Source organism: Typopeltis vanoorti, chromosome 1, assembly GCF_054136105.1.
Source record: "Typopeltis vanoorti isolate ZY-2024b chromosome 1, IOZ_Tvanoo_1.0, whole genome shotgun sequence".
NCBI classification, from domain to species: domain Eukaryota; kingdom Metazoa; phylum Arthropoda; class Arachnida; order Uropygi; family Thelyphonidae; genus Typopeltis; species Typopeltis vanoorti.
Genome location: NC_143549.1, coordinates 115,232,753 through 115,257,324, shown reverse-complemented (window position 1 = coordinate 115,257,324; position 24,572 = coordinate 115,232,753). Strand labels below are relative to the sequence as shown.

General features: G+C 33.7%; 1 protein-coding gene across 4 annotated transcripts in view; it reads right to left on the bottom strand.

Annotated features, from left to right (window-relative positions):
• LOC150110333 (macrophage mannose receptor 1-like) overlaps positions 1-24,021 on the bottom strand; it is a 127,275-nt gene extending 103,254 nt beyond the window's left edge. For 2 of the 4 annotated variants that reach the window (XM_090392959.1, XM_090392972.1), the window contains exons 1-2: positions 23,846-24,021; positions 18,126-18,164 (exon numbers count right to left, since the gene is read on the bottom strand). In XM_090392959.1, the coding sequence (XP_090249085.1) occupies positions 18,126-18,164; positions 23,846-23,891 (85 nt within the window). In that variant the 5' untranslated portion in view covers positions 23,892-24,021. Of the gene's footprint in view, positions 1-18,125; positions 18,165-21,920; positions 22,032-23,845 lie in introns of those variants that run through there. The other 2 variants (XM_090392979.1, XM_090392965.1) reach the window with 2 other exon arrangements.
• Between the last annotated feature and the right edge of the window lie 551 nt (positions 24,022-24,572).

The window sequence follows — 24,572 nt, the reverse complement described above, 5'->3', positions numbered from 1 at the left end:
AACTGCTCCGTGCCATATTTGGATGATGACTACAGACATCGTTTATTCAAAGAAGCCACAATAGTGTTAATAACTGGCGGAAACCTCAACAGAAATTAGGGTACTATTCTGAACAGTTCGTGTAAAAACCTGATCCTCTCTCTAAATCCACCTGAACTACAGCTAGCCGGTAATCACATTGCTCGTTTACAAAACACGCATGCGTGATAATGAATAAGAACAATAAGTCCTCTCAGTCTCTGTCACGCGAACGTGTAACCTTATCTACTAGATTGTTTACAACATTTTTATGTTCCTTTCAATTTGCATTTACTAGTATTTTTATGTATTTCCGCCAAGCCTTGAAAAAGCTGGACGGTTTGCTTGCGAAACTGGTAGGCAAAGAATGTAAGATATTTGTACGCATTACAATATGGTCAGTATTAAAACAATAAGTTATTATTTATTCTAGTTGGTAATTTACAGTTCTAGTAGAAAAAGATTATATTTTAATAATATTTATATAATAACAATAAGTTATATATGTTTACAATTTTCACTTTAATGTATTTAAGTGCTCTAACTACAACAGTGAAGTGTAATAAATGGATTTTTTTAAAATTTGTGTTAATCTCAGTTGAGACATAATCTCTTGGCTTGCTTCTCAAGCTTTTTAGTAAGCTTATCTGAAAATAAAACTAGTTAGTTATTTTTTTTATTGGCTTGATTGCTGTATTGGAAGTAGGTTGATGTTGGATAGGTCTGATAGTCACTAGAGCCATACGATAATAAATTCATTCACATGCACTGGAATGGAAACACAGAACAACACACAAACAACACTCACCCACATAAACCATAATTTGGAATGTCATGTGGTCACTGAACTGAAAGCTTGAACTAACATATTGTGCTTCATTAAGTTTGTAAGCAGAGTAGGGTAAACATTTCTAGTTCACGGTATGTGGTTACAGCTCTGTACAGGCTACTGAAGTTTCTAAGGTTCCTGTATGCAAAAGTAGTTTATTTAGCATATCTGGAATGTAAATGCTTCGGGTGACCTTTCCATAGTGATTAATATATTTATATATGATATAATTAGTTTCTGAGTTCTTCTTTTACAGCAGATTTCCATAAAAAAATATTTTAGCACAATTGCATAGTGTCGTAAGTGTTTTTCTGTTAGTATTTTGGGAGTATTGTCTCTTTGTTCCCGAAGATAATTGAGAGAGAGAGAGAGAGAGTGCAAAGCAGAGTGTTAAGAAATGATATACTGGTAATGAAGACGAATTGAGTATATCTAGCCTGCAAAAACCCCCAAAAGGAGAAAGAGTAGTGATATGATTGGAACTTACAAACTTCTGAAAAAGAAAAAGTTAAAATCAATCAACAGGAATCCTGTTGATGGATTTTTCATTTTATGGAGGGTGGAAAATGGACAAGAGGACATCCTTCGAAACTGAGAATAAATGCCTCTAAGAAGGGAGTGAGGGCTAGATTTTCCTCTCATGGATTGGTGCATGATTGGAATGGATTACCATCGGATGTGACGCCTGCAATCAGTGTGAATGAATTCAGGAATAATTATGATAGCTGTGCGTGTATTATGGGGCCTCCCTCGATAAGTCCCTGACTCTCTCTTGAGGTCTCTCATAATTTTTTTAACATTTTATTATTTCTCAGGTAAATTACATATATACAATAATAATTTTTATATATATAATATTAATAATACATTACATTAATACAATTGTGCATGACAGATACTTGCACATACACAATGATTTTTAAATAGTAATAATAATAATAATAATAATAATAATAATAATAATAATAATAATAATAATAATAATTGTTTACGACGTATATTATTATTATATTAACAACGATGATTATTTTAGTTAAGATAAAAAGCCAAATGACTAGTTTTCTGGCACCTTAATATAGAAAATAAGGGGATAAACATCCTTTGTTGTTTTATAGCCAGTAAGCGAAACTAAAGATCGATAACTACGATCTATAAGTTTCATGCCGAAAAACTATCGGCGAAGGCAATTCGAAGTAAAGGTGGAGCAAGCTCCCTCACTATTCTTGATATTTTTTCATAATTTATCGATCTTTAGTTTCGCTTACTGGCTATAAAACAACAAAGGATGTTTATCCCCTTATTTTCTATATTAAGGTGCCAGAAAACTAGTCATTTGGCTTTTTATCTTAACTAAAATATATTTACACCTTTATGGCATTCGTATAGTGAAGGTATGTAAGTTCTTTTCACTAAGCTTTGATATCTTCAAAGCTTAGTGAAATCTTGAAATCTTCTTTGATATCTTCAAAGCTTAGTGAAAAGAACTTACATACCTTCACTATACGAATGCCATAAAGGTGTAAGTATATTTTAGTTAAGATAAAAAGCCAAATGACTAGTTTTCTGGCACCTTAATATAGAAAATAAGGGGATAAACATCCTTTCTTGATATCTTTTTGAATATGGATGGTTGAGTCAATATTCAAACCCTGGGAGGGTAATGGATCAATGCTGTAGCCAATGAAGTTCTAACTGAGGCTCGGCTATTGCTGTTACTCTCCTGTCATGATCAGAGCTTTAATAGCTCAATAACACTTTATCCGTATACTGTCCTCTACAGATAACGGGGAAGATGAAAAGCATTCTTGCTTCGCCCCTTTAAGCCAGTCCTTATAAGGACTATAAGGACTTTGATATCTTCCAGGTCTACCTACTCACTGATGAGACTTCAAAAAAGGTTGAAACCGGTCTGGGTAGTGGCCTCTCCTCATAATGTAATGACAGTATTACATATCCTAGGAGCTGTGTTTTACATTATGAGAAAATATCAAAAATAGTGAGGGATCTTGCTCCACCTTTACTTTGAATTGCCTTCGCCGATAGTTTTTTCGGCATGAAACTTGTAGATCGTAGTTATCGATCTTTAGTTTCGCTTACTGGCTATACTGGCTATAAAACAACAAAGGATGTTTATCCCCTTATTTTCAACGATGATTATTATTATTATTTTTTTTTGCATTTCTGACACTCTATATATAGATGTATACAATACCAATAAATATTATTTCTCTATATGATATTTTTTTAATAACGATATTTTTCCTTTATCATTATGCAAAGTATTTACATATGTACATTTAAGACATATTACATTTTCTGCTCTGTACAAAATTCTGTAGTTTAAAGTACGTTATTTCCTTTTAATATTTTTTTTCTTTAAATATAAATACACATATTTTCTTTTCACATCAGTATCATTATTTATTATTATGCATGGCATGAACATATAAATTACAATCATTTGCAGTCTGTGATTATAAGGATTATTTGAATGTGGCGGGCAAATCGCGCCTACTTCGAAGCTAGGGTTAGCTTTTATGAAGAGAGTAACATTATCCTCCACTTTTTTTTCGGGGGGGGGGGGCATTCTTTATGGATGGAATGTAGGCGTTAGATACTTGTGATTTGTTATGTGTATATAAGTGTTAATGCTATATTAACTGTGCTGGTGTAGTTTCCAGAGTTCGCGTTTTAAGGTTCTGTAGTTCACTGTGTGTTTTAAATTTCTTGGTAGGTTGTCGAGTAACCTAGGTATCAGATCCGATCTCACAAAACAACCGTACGAGTTGTTGAAGGTCTAGGGATGTAAAGAGTTACTGTGGGTCGTGCTATGCGATATGTGGCTCTGTTGTTACATCCCTAGACCTTCAACAACGCGTCTGAAATACTATATAATGTTACTAAGAAATTAATTCAACATCACAGATTTATAATGCTCAGGATTCTGGTTCTAGGAAAATTCGCCGTAAACATTTTCACCGTAAGACATTTTGCATTATATTTTGTAAATAATCAACGGATGATAAAGGGTATTATAAAATCATTAGAAAGGCAAATCTATATTAAGGTGAATGTCAGTGTTACACAACATAATGAAATCATTTAAAACTTGTGCAAATTACAAGAGATGCTGCATAAATAATTTTTTACTGCGGTACGTCAATTCAAGAAATTTATAAGTAACATTGCTCATTGAAAGAAATGCTAATGCTGTGAAGCATTGCATTTTCGTGTTGAATTCAGGATCTGTGTAATAGCGTAACGTCAAACCAATGTCAACATTTTTGCAATAAATATTTTGTGCCATATGAAATAAACAAGCTGTTATAGTTGATGATGTAAATATGTTAGAAAAAGCGTTGACAGGTGCTTTATCATTAAGGTTTGGGGATCCTTAAGTAAGTCCTTTAACCACCGTAACGGCCTTTATGGATCAAATACGCATCCTCATACGCTTCGTCCATCATATATTTCAATGTAATATCAATGGTATTACACTTTTAATATGCACTTCGCATCCATGATAACTTTTTACGTCTATAGACGTCTTGGCCGGTAGCGTGATTAAGGCACTGAATGATCTGCTGTAAGTTAATTCTGATTTGCCAGGAAGCAATGCAAAAAGCCGCAATGGAATCCTTAGGAGCCTCATGCCAGTCCCAAGCTTGGATAAAGGAGGAGGCTCGGTCAGATGAGTGTCGATGCTCTGACTGTAAAGAAAAACCACGATTTTTATCTGACGGCTATAGGATCAACAGCAACAACATGCCGGCTCGGAGTCGCACGGATTAACGAGGTCCGCGATACCAATCGAGCGATCGGGGGTTGGATCGTAAAGTGGGATACCGAAAGGAAACTGAAACTGAAACTAATAGAACTATTATCAATAGGAACATGGAATGTACAGACACTTTGGATGTCAGGAAAACTAAAATTACTTCTTGAGGAAATGAAGAGATATTGGTGCTATATATTAAGACTGGCGGAGATGCAATGAACATCATCAGGAGAGATAAACGGATGCAAAATCATATGGTCAGGGAAGCCAACACCTACCACGAAGCAGGAGTTGGCTTCCTTCTTAACAAAAGAGGAAGCGAGGCATTGTTATGCTATAAACCAGTCAATGAACGAGTCATAACAACAAGATTTCAAGCAAAACCATTTAATATATCAATTGCCCAGATATATGCACAAACATCTGATAGCACAGATGAGGATACTGACTTATTTTACAAAGATCTGACAGACACAATAGAAACAATACCAAAGCAATATGTACTAATTATTGAAGGAGATAGGAATTCTAAAGTCGGAATAGATAATGATTGTTGGGAAAGAGTTATGGGAAAATATGGTTTCGGAGAAGGAAATGAACGTGGTTAAAAAATGTTAGAATTTGCTGTGGACCACGAGATGATGATCTATAACATAAGACTCCACCAAAAGCATTGTATAAAAAGGACATGGCGATCAAATGATGGGAAAACTAAGACCATGATTGATATGATTATGATTAAAAGAAGATGGATAACATCGGTAGAGCAGTGTGGAATCTTTCAAGGGGCAGGTATAGACTCGAATCATAGTTTGGTGATAGCAAACATCAAGCTGAAATTAAAAAGAAAATATAAACCCCATCATCAAAAACGAAGAGATACAGCAAGAATAAGTGAAGCAGAAGTAGGAAGAATGTACACAACAGTGTTACAGGAGAAACTTAAAAGTGTGTACAAAGAAAAATTCGAATCTAAGAGTGAAAGGAGTAATAAAGGCGATAGAAGATGCAATTGAAGAAACAGTACCAGACGAAAAAGAGAAATTAAAGAAGAAATGGATTACACAAGAAACACTGAAATTAGTGCGGCAGAAAAGAATTCTGAAGATAAGAAGGGAAACATCAGAACAAATCGAGAACCAATATAGAAGAAACTGTAATGAAGTGAAAAAAAGCAGTGAGAATGGATATGATGAAATGGTTAAAAGCCCAATGCAATAATATAGAACAGTACTATGGAGAGCATAAAACTAGGGAGGTGTACATAAGGATTAGAACCATTAATAAAAGTGGCAACCAAAACAGATCACAGTTAAAAATGCAAGGTAATCAAAAAGGCAAAGTAGTGATGAATATAGTTAAAATTGTACAGAGATGGACAAGGTACTGTACTATTAGTTATTTGGAAAAAAAAAACGAACTAGATTTAGATAGCTTTGGGAAACTGACCGAAGAATTGAAATAGATATCACCACAAGGGGTAGTGAGTATGATATGGAATCGCTAGATTGGTATGGCGGACCTTGTTGATACGGCGACGTCCGAGCCGGCGTGTTGTATTTGTTGATCGTATAGGCATCAGATAACAATATTTTTTTCTTTACAGTCAGAGCATCGACACTCAACTGACCGACCCTACTCCTTTATTCAGGCATGAGACAAATATTTGATGGCGACCTTTTGCTTTTCTTCCTGGCAAATCAGAATTCAGTGACTTAAAAGGCTTACGTTCATCATTATATCCCTAAACATTGATGGCTGACTTCGAGAAAGCAACTATCAACGCTTTTCCTAACATATTTACATCAGCAACTATAACTGGTTGTTTATTTCATAATGGCACAAAATCCTTTTCGGAAAATTGTTGCTATTGGATTAAAGTTATGCTATCAAACAGATGCTGAATTCAAGAAAATTAAATGCTTCACAGTATTAGCATTTCTTCAATGAGCGATGTTACTGATGGATTTGTTGAATTGACGATCCGCAGCAAAAAGTTAATTATTTACACAGCATCTCTTTTAATTTGCACATATTTTAAATGATTTCATTATGTTGTGAATCACTGACATTCACCTTAATAAAAATTTGCCTTTTTAATGATATTTAATACCCTTTATCATCCGTAGATTATTTACAAACATTGATGCAAAAGTCTTACGGCGTAAATCTTTGCGGCGGAAATGTTTACGGAGAATTTTCCTACGGCGGAAATGTTTACGACGAATTTTCCGGTCACGCAAGATTCTGTGTCGCCATAAGCGGTTCGGATATCGGCTGTTGTGTATAAGATCTCCAAATCACTGTTTGACACAATTTTCCTACGTAATGTTTCTAATTTTGTTAGGTGTTTGTTTGATGTGTTTGCGTAGACCGTTAGATATTACCTAAGTAGAGATCCACAGATACCGTGATATAGGAGTTTTTATTAATTATTATTATTATTATTATTATATGGACTCGTGTTTTACTTGGAAGAATTTTGCTGCGATGATGCGGAGTTTAGTATGTAAGTAATCTATATGTTTTGTCCATTTAAGGTGGCAGTCAATGTAAAGGCGAAGATATTTTGCATGTGTTACGGGTTTGGTTTCAGGACATCAGCAGGTATTTTTGTTGTAATTGCAGTGATATGTGTGACAGTATAGCGATATTGGTGAAGGGGACGTGATTCTCTGATTATGTATTATTAACAACTGTATCTTTGTGCCTTTGATTACAATTGAGTTTTCGTCGAAGTATCTTGTGATTTCATTTAGGTATTGTATTTTGAAGAGAGCCTTTTTGTTGTCTGGGTGGACTGCAAGTAGCACAGAGTCATCATGTATACTGATATATTTGACTTTGCGTGCTAACGTTATGAACATCATTCATGTATATGTTGAATAGAGTATGAATTAATATGACACCTTGGGGGACATAGGGACAATAAGAGACAAACTGCATACCTAGTTCAGGAACTATCTCGCAAACAGAACACAAGTAACAAAAAGAGGCACATAAGAACACTGGAGTATAAAAATAAAACAGATGTTCTCATGCGCCTCTTTTTGTTACTTGTGTTCTATTTGCTAGATAGTTCCTGAACTAGGTATGCAGTTTGTCTCTTATTCCGATCGATGTCACATCACACAAGTCAAAAGAGATAATCTGCAAACGTTAAATCAAAAAATACCAACACAAAGTGAACAGTAAACTATGTATTTTCTACCTGTAACAAAACAGGAACTATAGGAAGCAGTCTTACTACAAAATCAAAGACGATTCCAGGAATAGACAAAATAAGACTCATAGAGCTTTTAACACACTTTAAACAAATAAATCCAATACTTTTGAGACTCCTGAACATAATATTCCACTCTGGCATTATTCCACAACAACAAAAAACTCCGATAATTACGCCAATTTACAAACACATGGTAAGAGAAATAATACACAGAACTACACACCAATAGTTAACCTACCTGTCATTTCAAAAATTCTAGAAAAAATAACACACACCAGACTTCAGAAATATTTACAGAAGTTCAACATTATCTCACAAAACCAATACGGATTTCTGAAAACAAGAAGCACCATCACTTTATTAGAAGACATCGCCGACGCCATGAACAAAGCCCTTGATAAAAACAAGTACGCTTTCCATATACTGCTTGATTTAACCAAAGCTTTTGATAGTCTTGAACATGACATACTACTGACTAAACTATACTCAATCGGGACAGGAATACTGCATACCTGGTTCAGGAACTGTCTCTCAAACAGAACACAGGTAACCAAAATAGGCTTATGTTATAGCTGGGGTATACAATTAAAACACGGTGTCCCACAAGGCGACATATCACCTACTCTGTTCAACATATACATTAACGATGTTCATAACCTGGCCACACGAAGTGAAATATTTCAGTATTACATAATGACACTGTGCTACTTACAGTTCACATAGAGAACAACAAGGCACTCTTCAAAACACAACAATACCTAAATGAAAAATCACAACATAATTCTACCAAAACTCAGTTGTAATCAACTGCACCAGGACACAGATATTAATAATACATAATCCGAGAATCATGTGTCCTGCAACAATATCGTTACACTAACATACATATTGCTGCATTAACAACAAAAGCCTGAAAATGTCATAAACCAAATCCTTAACACATGCGAAATACCTTGGCCTTTACATAGATTGTCACCTTAAATTGACAAAACATATAGAATAACTACACACTAAACTTTTCCTCATAAAAGACCTGATTCCGTTTAACATAACAAAAACTCTTATATCATGGAATTTGCGAATCTCTACTAAGGTAAGTTATAATGGTCAATGCAAACACATCAAACACCCACCTATCAAAATTAGAAATATTACATCGGTAAACTGTGTCAACAGTGAACTGGAGACCTTATATACAAGAGCCAATATGCTAACGGCTTATGGTGATATGATAGTCTTGAACAAAAAATTCTGACAATTAAAAATCTGAAACAATACATAATGTTAATAAGGAATTTCTTCAACTTCACTTACCGTAAGAATAGAGCAATTGTTAACATTCCTAGATACTTCAACAGCTGATACGGTTCTTTTGTGAGATAACATCTGATAACCACATTACTCAAGAATCTCCAAAGAAATTGAAAACACATAGGCAAGTACCGAACATTAAAACAGAATCTCTGCGGCTAACATAGCATTAACTTTTATATACACATCACGAATCACCAGCATCCAATCCCTACATTCCATCAATAAACAATACCCAGCAACATAAATAGTGAAGTCTAATCCCACTCTCTTCATAAAAGCTAATCCTATCTTCGAAGTAAGTGAGATTAGCCTACCTCATAATCATAGACCTCAAATATTTATAATGTACATATCAATACAGTCTATAATAATAAATGATGATAGTGAGATGAAAAAATAATAATATATATTTCTGTTCAAAGAAAAACGTCAAGAATCAATAACTGTGCAAAATTTTGTACAGAGCAGAAAATTTAATTTGTCTTAATTGTACATATGTAAATACTCTGTATGATAATAATAGAAATAATAATTATTATTCAAAAAATTAATATAAAGTAAAATGATATCTATTCTTATTTTATGTATATAGTGTAAAATGCAAAAAAAAATCAGAAATAATCATCATTGTTAATATTATGAAAATATTTGTTAATATTATGAACATATATGTTGTAAACAGTTAATATTATGATTATTACTAATTGTTAATATTATAAAAATTATTATTAATATTATGAAAATATATGTTGTAAACAATTATTATGAACTTTATTATTTAAAAAATATTATATAAATTCAAGTATCAGTTATGCACATTTGTGTTCATGTGATATTATAAATATTATGTAAAGATAATAGTTTGAAAAAAATATTTCCATCCATAAAAAATACCAAACAACATAAATAGTGTACACTAATTCCATTCTTCAAAAACTAAACTATTGCTTCGAAGTAGGTGGGATTAGTAAGGCTAAATCGAAATCCTCATTTCCCAATCAGTACAGTATATATTACAATCAGTAATACCTTAACTGACTATTATTATTATTATTATTATTATTATTATTATTATTATTATTATTATTATTATTATTATTATAACTACACAGAGGGCGCTGTGTAAGCAGACAGGTGCACGTACGCTGTATCGCTGCTCCCGGTTTTATAGGTTTAAAGTGTTAATTAACTCATGTTTCTAACTTGAAAGTGGTACTATTTAAATCTACTAGTCACGCTGAAGACAGGGATGTTCAAATTACAAAATCGGATAAGTAAGATTCAAATTTTCAGTGTTGGAAGTTCATAGAGTGTACTGTAGTCACCAGCCAACGAAGAACAAAGGACATCGCCATTTTAAAAGTCGCGCTATAGTCGCTAACGGGAAGAAAAGCTGAAGGTCACCGAGACAGCGAAGTTCAAGCAAAATGAGCTGTAACAAATGCAATAAGCCATTAAGCGATGAAGGGGACGGGCTGCAGTGTTCAGGATGTAACAAAAAACAACACTTCCACTGTTCGGGGATTTCAGAAAGCACGTGGAAAGGAAAAGGAGCTGTGAAACGGACCGAATGGCGATGTCAACAGTGCCGTTAGAAAACGAAGAACAAAGACCAGACACCAAAGAAAAGTAACAACGCACATCAAGGTAAGCCGCTTCCGGATCCTAAAATTATAGATAACTTTGATTCATTTAAACTCATGATGAAAGACTTATTAAATGCACACATGGAACAAATTAAAAAATTCGAGGAGTATGAACATTACATACAGTTCAATAACGAGACCTCTGAAGAAATGTTAGGAACCGTGCGAGAAATAAAGACGAAATTAACGGTAGCTATAGAAACACTCCAACGCCAAAATGAAGAATTGCTGAAAGAAGTAAACACACTCAAGCGTCAAATGGAACACAGGCTACAAAAGAGAAAGGAAAAAAGAACTTCAAATTGAGGGAATAACGAAAGAAAATACAGAAGACTTAAGCAACATAATGCAACTGATCGGCAGCAAAATTGGAATTCAAATCGCAACCACAGATATCACCTATATCAACCGAGGCCCACAAAAAAATAAAGAGAGACCGCCACCAATCATCGCTCGTTTTACCAACAGAAATCTGAGAGACTCCATTCTTACAGCAAGCAAGAAAACAAGGCCGACAACAACGATCCTAACAGATAAGAAACTCCCAACACCAATCTATATAACGGAACATTGGACTCCATACTTCAAAAATCTTCTATACCAAGCAAGGAAGACAAAAATAGAGAAAAACTACAAGTTCCTGTGGACAAAGAATTCCCAGATATTTTTGAAAAAGAATGAAAACACTCAAGTATACATAATTACAAGTGAATCCGACTTACACAGCCTACCAATATAAAAAACTAGCACTTTCCATCCTTAAGAATAAGATTAGAACTCATTTAAAAACTATATAATGGGGATCTCAAACATAGTCGAACATATCCAGTCAGACAACATAAACTTCAAGGTCTTTGACTCTTTGAAGAAATGGTCAGACAACATTTCCACCAACACCAATTTCACAATCATACACACAAACATAAGAAGTATAACAAAACACTGGCTTACATTGATAACACAGCTATTATACCTAAACATAGATGCGCTAATACTGACCGAAGTTGCAATAAACGACACAGAAATTTACGCATACAACATAAATAATTATCAAGCCTACAACTTATGCAGACCAAACAAAAGAGGAGGTGGCATTGTGGCATTTATCAAAGAAAAATACAATGTGACAGAGAAAAAAACTCACTTCGAACATGCGGAAACACTAATTCTGGAACTCACAAATAGCCACAATAGTATCAAATACACAATAAACACAATATACAGACACCCAGATAATAATCCACTCAGTTTTCTTCACGAGTTACAAACATGGCTAAGCGGCATTGAACCGCATACAACACACAGGCTCATCCTAATAGGAGACCACGCTTCTTCGACCACTAACAGATATCTTGATATACTAAGTCAGTAGAACATTAACCCTACCATTAACTCCCCAACAAGAGAAGAAATACTCAATAACTCACTAACACAATCATGCATTGATCATATCAATATACGGGCTCCCATCCATACATATACATCATCAGTAATTAACGTAAAAATTGCCGATCACTACTTTGTCTCAACTTCGTTTTATTACGTTTCCTACCCCCTCTCCCACCACCACAAAAGTCGACAAAACTCGATCATAATAAAGAGCATTGTCGATAACCAAGTAAAAAATACAGACTGGAATTCCCTACTTAAAATAAATGATCCTGTAACATTATACGAGAATTTTCAACTAAAGTTCACAGAAATATACAAAAAAGCAACAAAACCTACACAAAAGGCGACAAACAGAAAACAATCCATCGATAAATGACGACATACTAAATACTATTACTGAAAAAGAAAATCTATGGAAAAAACTTAAAAAGTCACCCAGTAACACACATTTACAAACCTTATACAAAAACACAAGAAATAAACTAACAACAAAAATTCGTAGGGCAAATAGACGCTACTACTTCCAAAAATTCATGGAATATAACGACAACATTAAGCAAACGTGGGCTACACTCAACGAATTAGTAACCTGAAAAAAGAAAACTTCAGCACAAGATTTTATTGCAGAAAGCCTTGGTCAGGACACAAACCAAGAGGAACTAGCAGACCCATTCAACCATGCTTTCACAAACAACATCACACAACTCAAAAAAGACAAACTACCAACGATCAACAAAAAAAACTACCAATACACAGTCAACAACAAACGATGTATTTTCCACCCATAACAAAACAGGAACTGAAAGAAGCACTCCTAACACTAAAACCAAAGACCACTCCAAGAATAGACAAAATAAGACTCACAGACCTTATAACACACTTTGAAAAAATAAATCCAATACTTTTGAAACTCGTGAACATAATATTCGACACAGGCATTATTCCACAACAACTAAAAACTGCAGTAATTACGCCAATATACAAACACGGCAAAAGAAACGATACTCAGAACTACAGACCAATAGCTATACTACCAGTCATCTGAAAAATTCTAGAAAAAATAACATACACCAGACTACAGAATTATTTACAGAAGTACAACATCATCTCTCAAAACCAATACGGCTTTCAGAAAACAAAAAGCACCATTACTTTATTAAAAGACATCGCCGACACAATAAACAAAACTCTCGACAAAAACAAGTACGCCGTCCTTATACTGCTGGACCTAACGAAAGCATTTGACACACTTGAACATGACATACTACTCACCAAACTATACTCAATAGGTATAACAGGAACACTGCATACATGATTCAAGAACTACCTCTCAAACAAAACACAAGTAACAAAAAATAGGTACATGTCACAGTCGGAGTATACAAGTAAAACACGGTGTACCTCAAGGTGCCATATTATCACCCACTCTATTCAACATGTACATTAACGATGTTCATAACATATCCGTAAGAAGTCAAATATTTCAATACGCAGATGACACTGCACTACTAGCAATCCACACAGACATTAACATATCTCTCTGCAAAGCACAACAAGACCTAAACGAAATCACAACATACTTCCACCAAAACGCAATTCTAATCAACGGCACCAAAACACAGATGTTGATAATACACAACCCAAGAATCATACGCCCCACATCACTATCGATACATTGTCACACATACCGCTGCATTAACAACAAAACTACCTGCCAATATTCTGAAATGAAATCAAACCTGTGACACACGCAAAATACCTCGGTCTCTATATAGATTCCCTCCTTAAATGGACAATACATATAGAATACCTACACACCAAACTCCGGATCATTGCAGCAAAACTCTTCCAAGTTAAAGACATTATTCCACCCAACATAAAAAAACTCCTATATCACGGTATCTGCGAACCCCTACTCAGATACGGAATAACAGTCTATACAAATACATCAACAGCCACCTAACAAAATTAGAAACACTACACAGGAAAATCGTGTCAACAGTGATCTGGACACTATACACGCAACAACCAATATCCGACAAGCACATGGCGATATACAGAATTCTGAGCATTAAAAACCTGAAACACTACATGCCATTAACAAGGAATTACTTCAACCTCATCTATCGAAACAACAGAGACACATATCGTATAACACGACCTACAACAACTCTCTGCATCCCCACACCCTTCAACAGCTCATACGTTCTTTTGTGAGATCACGTCAGATACCCACGCAACTCAACAACCTACGAAGAAAGTTAAAACACTTAGATAACTACAGAACATTAAAAAACGAACTCTGGAAAATATACCAACAAAGTTAAGAAACCATTAACACTAATATACACATCACAAATCACTAGCATCCAATGCCTACATCCCATACATAAAGAGTAGCAACAACACAAATAGTGAAGGCTAAATCCCACTCTCTTCATAAAAGCTAACCCAAGTTTTGAAGTAGGTGGGATTAACTTGCCTCACTCAACTACAAGTAATACTTATAACCAAATGTAGAAATTTGTATGTATAATCACTCTTTCTCAAACTTTAAAAAAATAAATAAATAAAACTAAAAAAGAAATAAAAAAATAAAAAAGTATACAAAAAATTCTGTTTGATCTTCATTGTTAATATTAGAACATGTGTTGTAAATACATAATATAAAGGTAACAAAGTATTATTAAAAAATTTAATTGAAATCCAATGTAGGAATTGCAGCACTTAGTGCTGAACTCTGTAAAATTATAAGGTGCAATGTCACACAGGATGTTTATTGTATGTATAAATATTTTAGCATTCAATAAATTATTATTATTATTATTATTATTATTAAAATAAAAAACAATTAATATCTTAGAAAGTTCACCTAATAAATGAAAGAATAGTGGTGTTAATTTTTAAATGAATAAGATTAAAATTAATAAATATAATAATTTAAAAAAAAAACAATAATTTAAATATAATATTGTGTACTAACCGAAAACATGATATGTGAATAGCTTAATTGTTAATAGCCTGTATGATAACGATGACATTTTTCAAATTGAAAAAAAAAGAAAACTAAAGTATATAATAAAATGTAAAAGACAGCTTGTAATCATATTATCAACCTTATGTAACTGTGAAGTGTATTTGAAAGAGATTACAGTGATTGTTTTTATTCTGTTATATGAATTTCACATTATGCAAATTGTAAAAGTAAGAAATTATAGTACTCTTGCCTAAATATTATAAAATATATTTCATTTCTCTGAGAGGTGAAGAAAAGTGAAAATAAAGTTATACAAAATTATTTTACCGAAATATACACATGGTTACTACAGACCAGTAAAGTATTACAATTGTAGTTGCAGTGGGTTTTGAAAAAAAAATTAAAATAATATATATATACAGTATATATGTGTATATATTATTATTATTATAAATTATAAATATTATTATAAATGTTATTGAGAAAAGTACAATGAATGTATTTAGTATTATCTATCGCATGTTAACAAAAGCAGAATTTGTTAATGAGAATTATGAAACAAAAAATAAATAAACTAAAATTAAAATGTAAACGACAATATCCAAAAATAACTGTTTAATTGTTTTTATGTTAAATTAATTGTAAAATGTTTTTGTTACCATTAACTTCAAAATTAATTATAGTATTATATTGTCCTAATCATAATAATTTTAACATATAACAAAAGGTACGCTAGACTTATGCAATTTCTTTGAAAGATAATAAATTGTGGTTAAAAATTATTATTATTAAAAGGACACTGTGTAGGAAGTAGTATATATGGACGCCCACATGCTGTTATGGATGCTGCCGATTTTATAGTTTTAAAGTGGTTTTTAACTCACGTTTATAATCTGAAAGTGCTACTATTTAATTCTACATGTTATACTGCACTGAGAGATGTTTAAATTATCAAATTTGGCTAAGTAATATCGAAATTTTTGTGCTGAAAATCATAAATAGAGTGAAATGTTGTAACCAACAAGCAAATAACAAACTATGTCGCCATTTTAAAAGTTGCACTCTAGTTGCTAAAAGGAAAAAAGTTCAAAGATTACCAATACATTCAAGCTCACCAAGCACAATGAGCTGTAAGAATTGTAATAAGCCATTAAACTACGAAGGGGATGGGCCACGTTGCTCTGGAAGCGGTTGAAGACAACACTACAAATGCCCTGGAATCTCAGCAAAAGGAACGAATTAACGATGTTCATAACCTGGCCACACGAAGTGAAATATTTCAGTATTACATAATGACACTGTGCTACTTGCAGTCCACATAGAGAACAAAAAGGCACTCTTCAAAACACAACAATACCTAAATGAAATCACAACATAATTCTACCAAAATTCAGTTCTAATCAACTGCACCAGGCTCCTTTCGCAGCTCCTTTTGCTGTGGAAAAAAAAAGGAGCTGCGGATAGCATTATGTAAAACTTCCGAATAGCACTGTGTAAAATGCCATGAGTCCCATCCTAATCCTAAAATTACTAAATTAGATTCATTTAAAGGCATGGTTAAAATCTTGAAAAATACACACACGGAACAAATTAACAAAAAAATTGAAGAGTATGAACATTGCATACAGTACAATAGCGTTACGTTTGAAGAAATGTTAGGAACGGTGCCAGATATAAAGACAAAATTAATCGGCGCCATAGAAACATAAAACAACCGCAAGACCAAAAATGAAGAAATTCGAAAAGAGGTAAACATTCTGAAATGCCAGTTCAAACAAATTCTACAAAAAAAGAATAAAAAAATAATTCAAATAGAGGAAAAACCAAAAGAAAAGAAGGAAGACATAAGCAACACAGTGCACCTGATCGGCACCAATATTGGCATAAAGTTGCCACCACAGACACGCTTCTAATAACCGATGCTCAGGAAAAAACAAAGAGCGACCGCTACAATCATCGCTCGTTTTTCCAGCAGAAGTCTGAGAGACTCCATCCTTTCAGCAAGCAAGAAACCAAGGCCGACTTCTAACTGAAAATAAACTCCCAACACAAATATACATATCTGAACCCTGGACTCCATGCTTTAAAAATCTTTTATACGAAGCAAGAAATAAAAAAAGAGATAAAAACGTCAAGTTCCTGAGTACTATGAATTCACAGATATTTATTAGACGGAATGAAAACACTTGCATTTATATAATTGCAAGAGACTATGACCTATGAAACCTACAAATACAAAATATTAACTCTCCACATCTTTAAGAAAAGGATTTAAAATTACCTTAAAAACTATATAATGGAGATATGAAATCTAGGCGAACATGTCCAATCAGGTATTATAAATTTCAAGGCCTTGGACTTTTTGAAGAAATGGACAGAAAACATTTCCATTAATACCGAATTCACTATCAAATATACAAACATAAGAAGTGTAAAGAAACACTGGCTTACATTGATAACACTGCTCAACTACACCTTCACAAACATTGATGCTCTTATACTGACAGAAGTTGCAATAAACGATACAGAAATTTATGCATTCAACATTAATAATTATCAAATCTACAACTTTTGTAGACCAAACAAAACAGGAGGTTATATTGTGTTATTTATGAAAGAAAAATAAGTGTGAGCGAAAAAAGAAAATCCTGTAGGAAATCTTGAAACACTAATTGTGAAAATCAAAAATAGCGACAAACATAGCATCAAGTACACAATAAACATCTTCTTCTTCTTCTTTCCTTCACGTATTAGACCTAATGGCTTGTTACGGGGATATCCTAAGCCCTTCTAAATCGTACATTTATCGAGAATAAGGTGGCTAGCTCACTGTGTGTACAATGTCTGTACATGCGTGTACTCACCGGGTCGATTTGTAAAACAGTTATTTAAAACATATAAATTTATTATCATCAAATAAAAGAAAGTCGAAAATTTTGACTTACTGGATTCCTCTGTCGTCTCATTCTGAACAATCACTGAAGCTGTAAAAGTGCAAGATGGCAATGAGAAAACAAATTCCCGTAAATGCGAGAATGATACACTATATAATTTGCATGCTAAAATTAAAATACATTTTTACTTGTATATTATTTCTGGGAAGACTCCCATGTTACTCCTCTTAATAAAGTATCATAATTACGGCTATTCTGTCTGCTTCAGTTTAGGAGTGCCCCTGAAGCAGGCAAAATAGCCGTAAATATAATAAACATTTTTACTTGTCACATACAAATTTTGAATTTCTTTCCTATAATAAGTAATCTATGCAAAAATCATGGAAGTAACAGTTTATTAACAACATGGAATAAAGTGGCAATTATAGCTAAGAAGTATAACAAACTAGTCGGATATTTAAAAGGCTATATGTGAAATTATATCAGATAAATTTTTACTGAAGGTTTATATGAGAATGCATAAAATAACTAAAGTTGTCCAGGGGAAGAAAGACGAAAGGTCACCAAGACATCGAAGGTCACTAATCAAAATGTCCTGGACGGGCCGCATTTCTCTGGATGCGATAGAATACTACATTACCATTGCTCCGAGATCAAGAAAAACCACTTGGAAAGAAAAGGAGTCTACGAAAACTACAGAATGGCGCTGTACACAATGGCATGAGAAAAAGATGAACAAAGAACAGACATTGAGAAAAAGCAACGAAACACACCTAGGTAAGTTTCCTCCTGATACTAAGATTACAGGTAACTTAGATTCATTCAAACTCACGATCAAAGATTCGATAAATACTCACATGAAACAAATTAACAAAAAATTCGAGGTTTGAACAGTATATACAGTACAATTACGAGAATTTCAAGACATGTTAGGAACTATGCGAGACATTAAGACGAAATTAACTGTAACGATAGAAACACAAGATAACCTTAAGCGTGAAATTGAAAAATTGCAGAAAGAGGTAAACACTGTGAAATACCAAATAAAACACATAATAAAAAAGCACGAAAAAAAGAACTTCAAATTGAGGGAATACCAAAAGAAAAGACAGAAGACTTAAGCAACATAGTGCAACTGATCGACACCAAAATTGGCATTCCAGTAACAACCACAGACATCGCCTCTATTAACCGAGGCCCACACACACACACACATACAAAAAGAAAAAAAAAAAAAAAAAAGAGAGACCACAACCAATCATCGCTCGTATTACCAGCAGAAGTCTGAGAGACCGAATTCTTGCAGCAAGCAAGAAAACAAAGCTGACAATATCGATCCTGACTGACAAGAAATTCCTTATGAATTATTCCTTATGAGATAGAATGAAAACACACGAGTTTATATAATTGCAAGTAAATCCGACCTGAACAGCCTACCTTTATAAAATATTAACTCTCCACATCCTTAAGAGCAAGATGGAAAATCACCTTAAAAACTATATATTGGAGATGTGAAATCTAGGCGAACATATCCAGTCAGACAATTTTAAAGTCAAGGTCTTTGCCTCTTTTAAGAAATGGACAGATAAGATTTCCTCCAATACCGACTTTACTATCATACACTCAGACATAAGAAGTATAAAGAAACACTGGCTTAGATTGATAACACTGCTCAAGTACACCTTGACAAACATACATGCGATTATACTGCAGAAGTTAAAATAAAGGACACAGAAATTTATGCATTCAACATTAATAATTACCAAACCTATAATAATAACAAAAGACGAGGTGGCATCGTGGGATTTATCAAAGAAAAATACAGTGTCACCGAAAGAAAAAAAAAAAACTCATCTAACATGCGGAAACAGTAATTTTGGAAATCCCAAACAGACCATCAAATACACAATTAAGATAACATACCGAACTCCAGATAATAATCCACTCAGTTTTCTTCATGAATTAGACTCATGGCTAAGTGGCATTGAAACCAGTACAACAAGTAGTCTTATCCTAATAAGAGACATTAACATAAAAACTCTTGACCACGCTTCTTCAACCACTAACACATAGCTTGCTATACTAAGTCAGTACCACAACAAGAGAAGAAATCCTCAACAATTCGCTAACACTCATGCATTGACTATATCAACATATGGGCTCCGATGTATACACAAAATTGACTTCAAAATTGCCGATCACTACTTTGTTTCACCTTTGTTTCATTACTGTACCTCACTGCCGTCCCACCACCAGAAAAGTCGACAAAACTCTATCATATTAAAGAGCATTGTCGACAAACTGTAAAAACTGCAGACTGGAATTGCCTACTAAAAATATGATCCTGTAACACTATGTAATAATTTCCAAATAGGGTTCACATATAGAAATATAAAAAAAAAGCAACAAAGCTTACACAAACGACAAGCAGACAATAATCATGGATATTTGGTGGCATTCTAAATAGTATTACTGTAAAGGAAAATCTATGGAAAATACTAAAAAAGTCACCAAGTAACACTCAACCACAAAGATTATATAAAAACACAAGAAATCAACTAAAAACAAAAAATCGTAGAGCAAAGAGACACTACTATTTCCAAAATTTACAGAATATAATCTAAATATGAAGCAAACTATAATCTAAATATATATATATATATATATATATATATATATATGTATATATATATATGTATATATATATATATATATATATATATATATATATATATATATATATATATATATATATATATATATATATATATACCAGGAGATAGTCTGATTGACAACAAAGAAAATGAAAAAATTACAAAATATCGCGATTTGAAAATCGAAGTTGAACGAATCTGGCAAAAGAAAACGAAAGTTGTTCCCATAATAATAGGTGCTTTAAGCTCCATCCCTAAAACATTGAAAAAACATCTAGAAGCACTCGAATTAGATGGATTAAAAATTGGGCAGCTGCAAAAGGCCGCTTTGTTTGGCACAGCTTTCATTTTCAGGAAGTATTTCCACAGCTCATAGGCCCTTCGGTAGGGCTCGAATTAGTGGAATATAACTAGCCTTTTCAAAATATAACAAAATTTTTTGTTAAAATACGATACCTTCTCAAATTTTTATCTTTATTCAAGATCTTTGAAAATTCACTAGAGTGGCGCCTTTCACTGTTCCTAAAAATTTAAAGCTTAATGAATAGCCTCTTAAGGAATTTTTGGACCATAAAAATTGTTTTGGTTTAAAAAGTACCTTTTTTATTCGCGAATATTTTAACATACGAAAATCGGAACAAAAGCTTAAATTAGGGATATATGTGGTCATCTTAATCATATCTCAAAGAAGAAAGTCCTAATGATCCCAGGATGGCATATTTGCTAATCTGTTGACAGGAATTCTAAATTCTTGATTTAACACGTGACCACTTTTGCGTCTACCTATTATGAATTTAATAACTTATGCCCTTTAGCTTCAACTTTTTAAATTAATTACCTTTTAATTTTTATTTGAGATAAAAATACAAAAAAGGTGGATAATGAGTTTGATCTCTAGGAGAATGAAATTCACAATCTCGCTTATTGCACATCAGAAATGTCTAAAAAAGAGTTCCATGTTTAGTTTCTAGAGCAGAGTTTCGAGATTGCTTAAAAATAAAAATAGATATACTATCGAAAAAAATAGTAAAACTAAGACATAAAATAATCTTTGCCCAATCCGCAGTACTGATACACTGAGGGTTAATTACCTTTCTTGGTTGGGAGTCACGTAACAAAAGTGACATCTTAAACTATTAAAAAAAGTTAATTTTTTTTTTCTAATTAGAAATTCAAGTATCCTAATCTTTACCTGAGATTATTGAAAGGCACAGTGCAGTAAACCAAAAACTGTTCATAATTCGTCTTTCTAATCACTCTTACCCACAACTAGAGAGGGAGGGGGGTGTGGATCTTTGTTTCGAATCTATTTTAATCAGCTCCTCTGAAATTTACTACTCAATTAATGAGCCCTGCTTCTAGAAACGTTTGAAATTCGTCGGCTTCTACTTCAAGATATCTCTTATTACGACATTAATGATTGCTTTCTTGACGTCAAACGGAACAACGATTTCAGAACTTCCTGAAATTAGGCAGATTCTGTGATTACTGCTATGTCTGTAAGTATACTTTACGTATACTGTATTCAGGATTTTTCTGGCTGATTTCGCTTATTGCAAGATTTCCGGGAGGGCTCAGCGACGGGATATTCTGCACCACACAGTTCACTGTATACACTATTTACTACTCCGTTTATGCACTATACAATGCACTATCTACAAACCTATTCAAGATTTACATAGTACGCCATCTATCGAACACCGGTAGTGTTTTTGACTGTTAATAATGCCTATGATCTATCCCTTTCTATCCCTTAAAGATGACAGAGAGAGAGAGAGAGAGAGAGAGAGATACTCCAGTAAGTGAAAATATTACAGCTTTTACAAATCACAAGGTGTTCGCATCTGTGGGCTCCATCAGCATTGACACAACACAAAATAGCACCCCTCTATTTACTTTGTTTATATCTGACAGATGAGTGATGTTCGCTGCCATGCGCTATAGTTGATGTGGCCGCAGACGCCAAAATAAGCACCTGAACTGCATTATGGACTTCAGCATATAACGAGCCACAAACAGTTTCTTGAAAAGTTTTTAAAAAATTTTCTGTAGACTCAAAATGCGACAATTACTTCTCTCCTCAAATTGCTGTGCGACTGACTCCATGCAGCCATTTGGACAACCCAGCAAGGTAATCTTCCTTTCTAGTTGCTACTAATATCATCATTTTTCAATGTATTCCGCTTACTTTGCGTCTTAGAAAAATCCGTGCGGATGAAAAATGCCTTTATTTACTTGGCTAAAATATTTACTGCATTATCAAAATCCGAAATCAGGACACTACCTCCTTCATCTTATATGTGATTTCGATTTTTTGTTCAATGCATTATTCCAGCCTTTTTCTTCATTACTGGTATGTGAGGAATATGAATCGGACACCATTCCACTATTACTTTAAAAAAAAAAAGAAAAAAAAATGAAAAACAGTACTATATTGCATTCGATGCCTTATATATACTGGTAATGCAAACCAGCATGTATACACACACACACACACACACACACACACACACACACACACACACACTGCATAGTAATGAGTGCATTGAGACAATCGAATGTTTCCTTTGAAAATACACACTCTTCTAATAACTGTCAGTAAACTCTGTTATTTGAAGATATGGAATATGCCATGTTTGTTAGTAACAAAGAAACCGTCATACAGATACTAAGAAGCAATAGTTTATCGTAGCAGTTGAATACAGACGGTATGGCAAAACATCGTGAACGCAGTGACTGTGAGAGTGGTGGCATCGTGGGCCGACACATTGGTGGCATGTCCATACGTGCAATTCAGGCTGGATAATGAGTTTGATCTCTAGGAGAATGAAATTCACAATCTCGCTTATTGAACATCAGAAATGTCTAAAAAAAAGAATTCCATGTTTAGTTTCTAGAGCAGAGTTTCGAGATTGCTTAAAAATAAAAATAGATATACTATCGAAAAAAATAGTAAAACTAAGACATAAAATAATCTTTGCCCAATCCGCAGTACTGATACACTGAGGGTTAATTACTTTTCTTGGTTGGGAGTCACGTAACAAAAGTGACATCGTAAACTATTAAAAAAAGTTAATTTTTTTTTCTAATTAGAAATTCAAGTATTCTAATCTTTACCTGAAATTATTGAAAGGCACAGTGCAGTAAACCAAAAACTGTTCATAATTCGTCTTTCTAATCACTCTAACCCACAACTAGAGAGGGGTGGATCTTTGTTTCGGATCTATTTTAATCAGCTCCTCTGAAATTTACTACTCAATTAATGAGCCCTGCTTCTAGGAACGTTTGAAATTCGTCGGCTGCTACTTCAAGATATCTCTTATTATGACATTAATGATTGCTTTCTTGGCGTCAAACGGAACAACGATTTCAGTACTTCCTGAAATTAGGTAGTTGCACATATCCCGTTGCAGTGCTGACTCACATCCACGTGCGTCAGCATATATACAAACAAATATATAAAACCGTGCGACCATCCCCTAATAAAGCGTGCGCGCCACACACACACACACACACACACACACACACACACACATACGGGGAGAAACAGAATAAGAAATAAACTCACCGGTTGGATATAGCTACTTCTGAATGGAATTCTTAACTCCGATTCTACAATACACAGGTCTTATATATACAACACTTCAACAGTAGACCTTATATAAAGTGCACTAAAATATTCTGTACCATCTTTGAATTGGTATGGCCTGTGCAACGGCCTGTTATGTCCAATTAATGAGCTCTGCTTCAACTCTCTCCCCGTGATACTAACTAATTCAGCTTCAGATACAGAACACTGAAAAATTCTGTTCTCCCCCATGTGTGGAGGGGTGGGGGGGGTGAA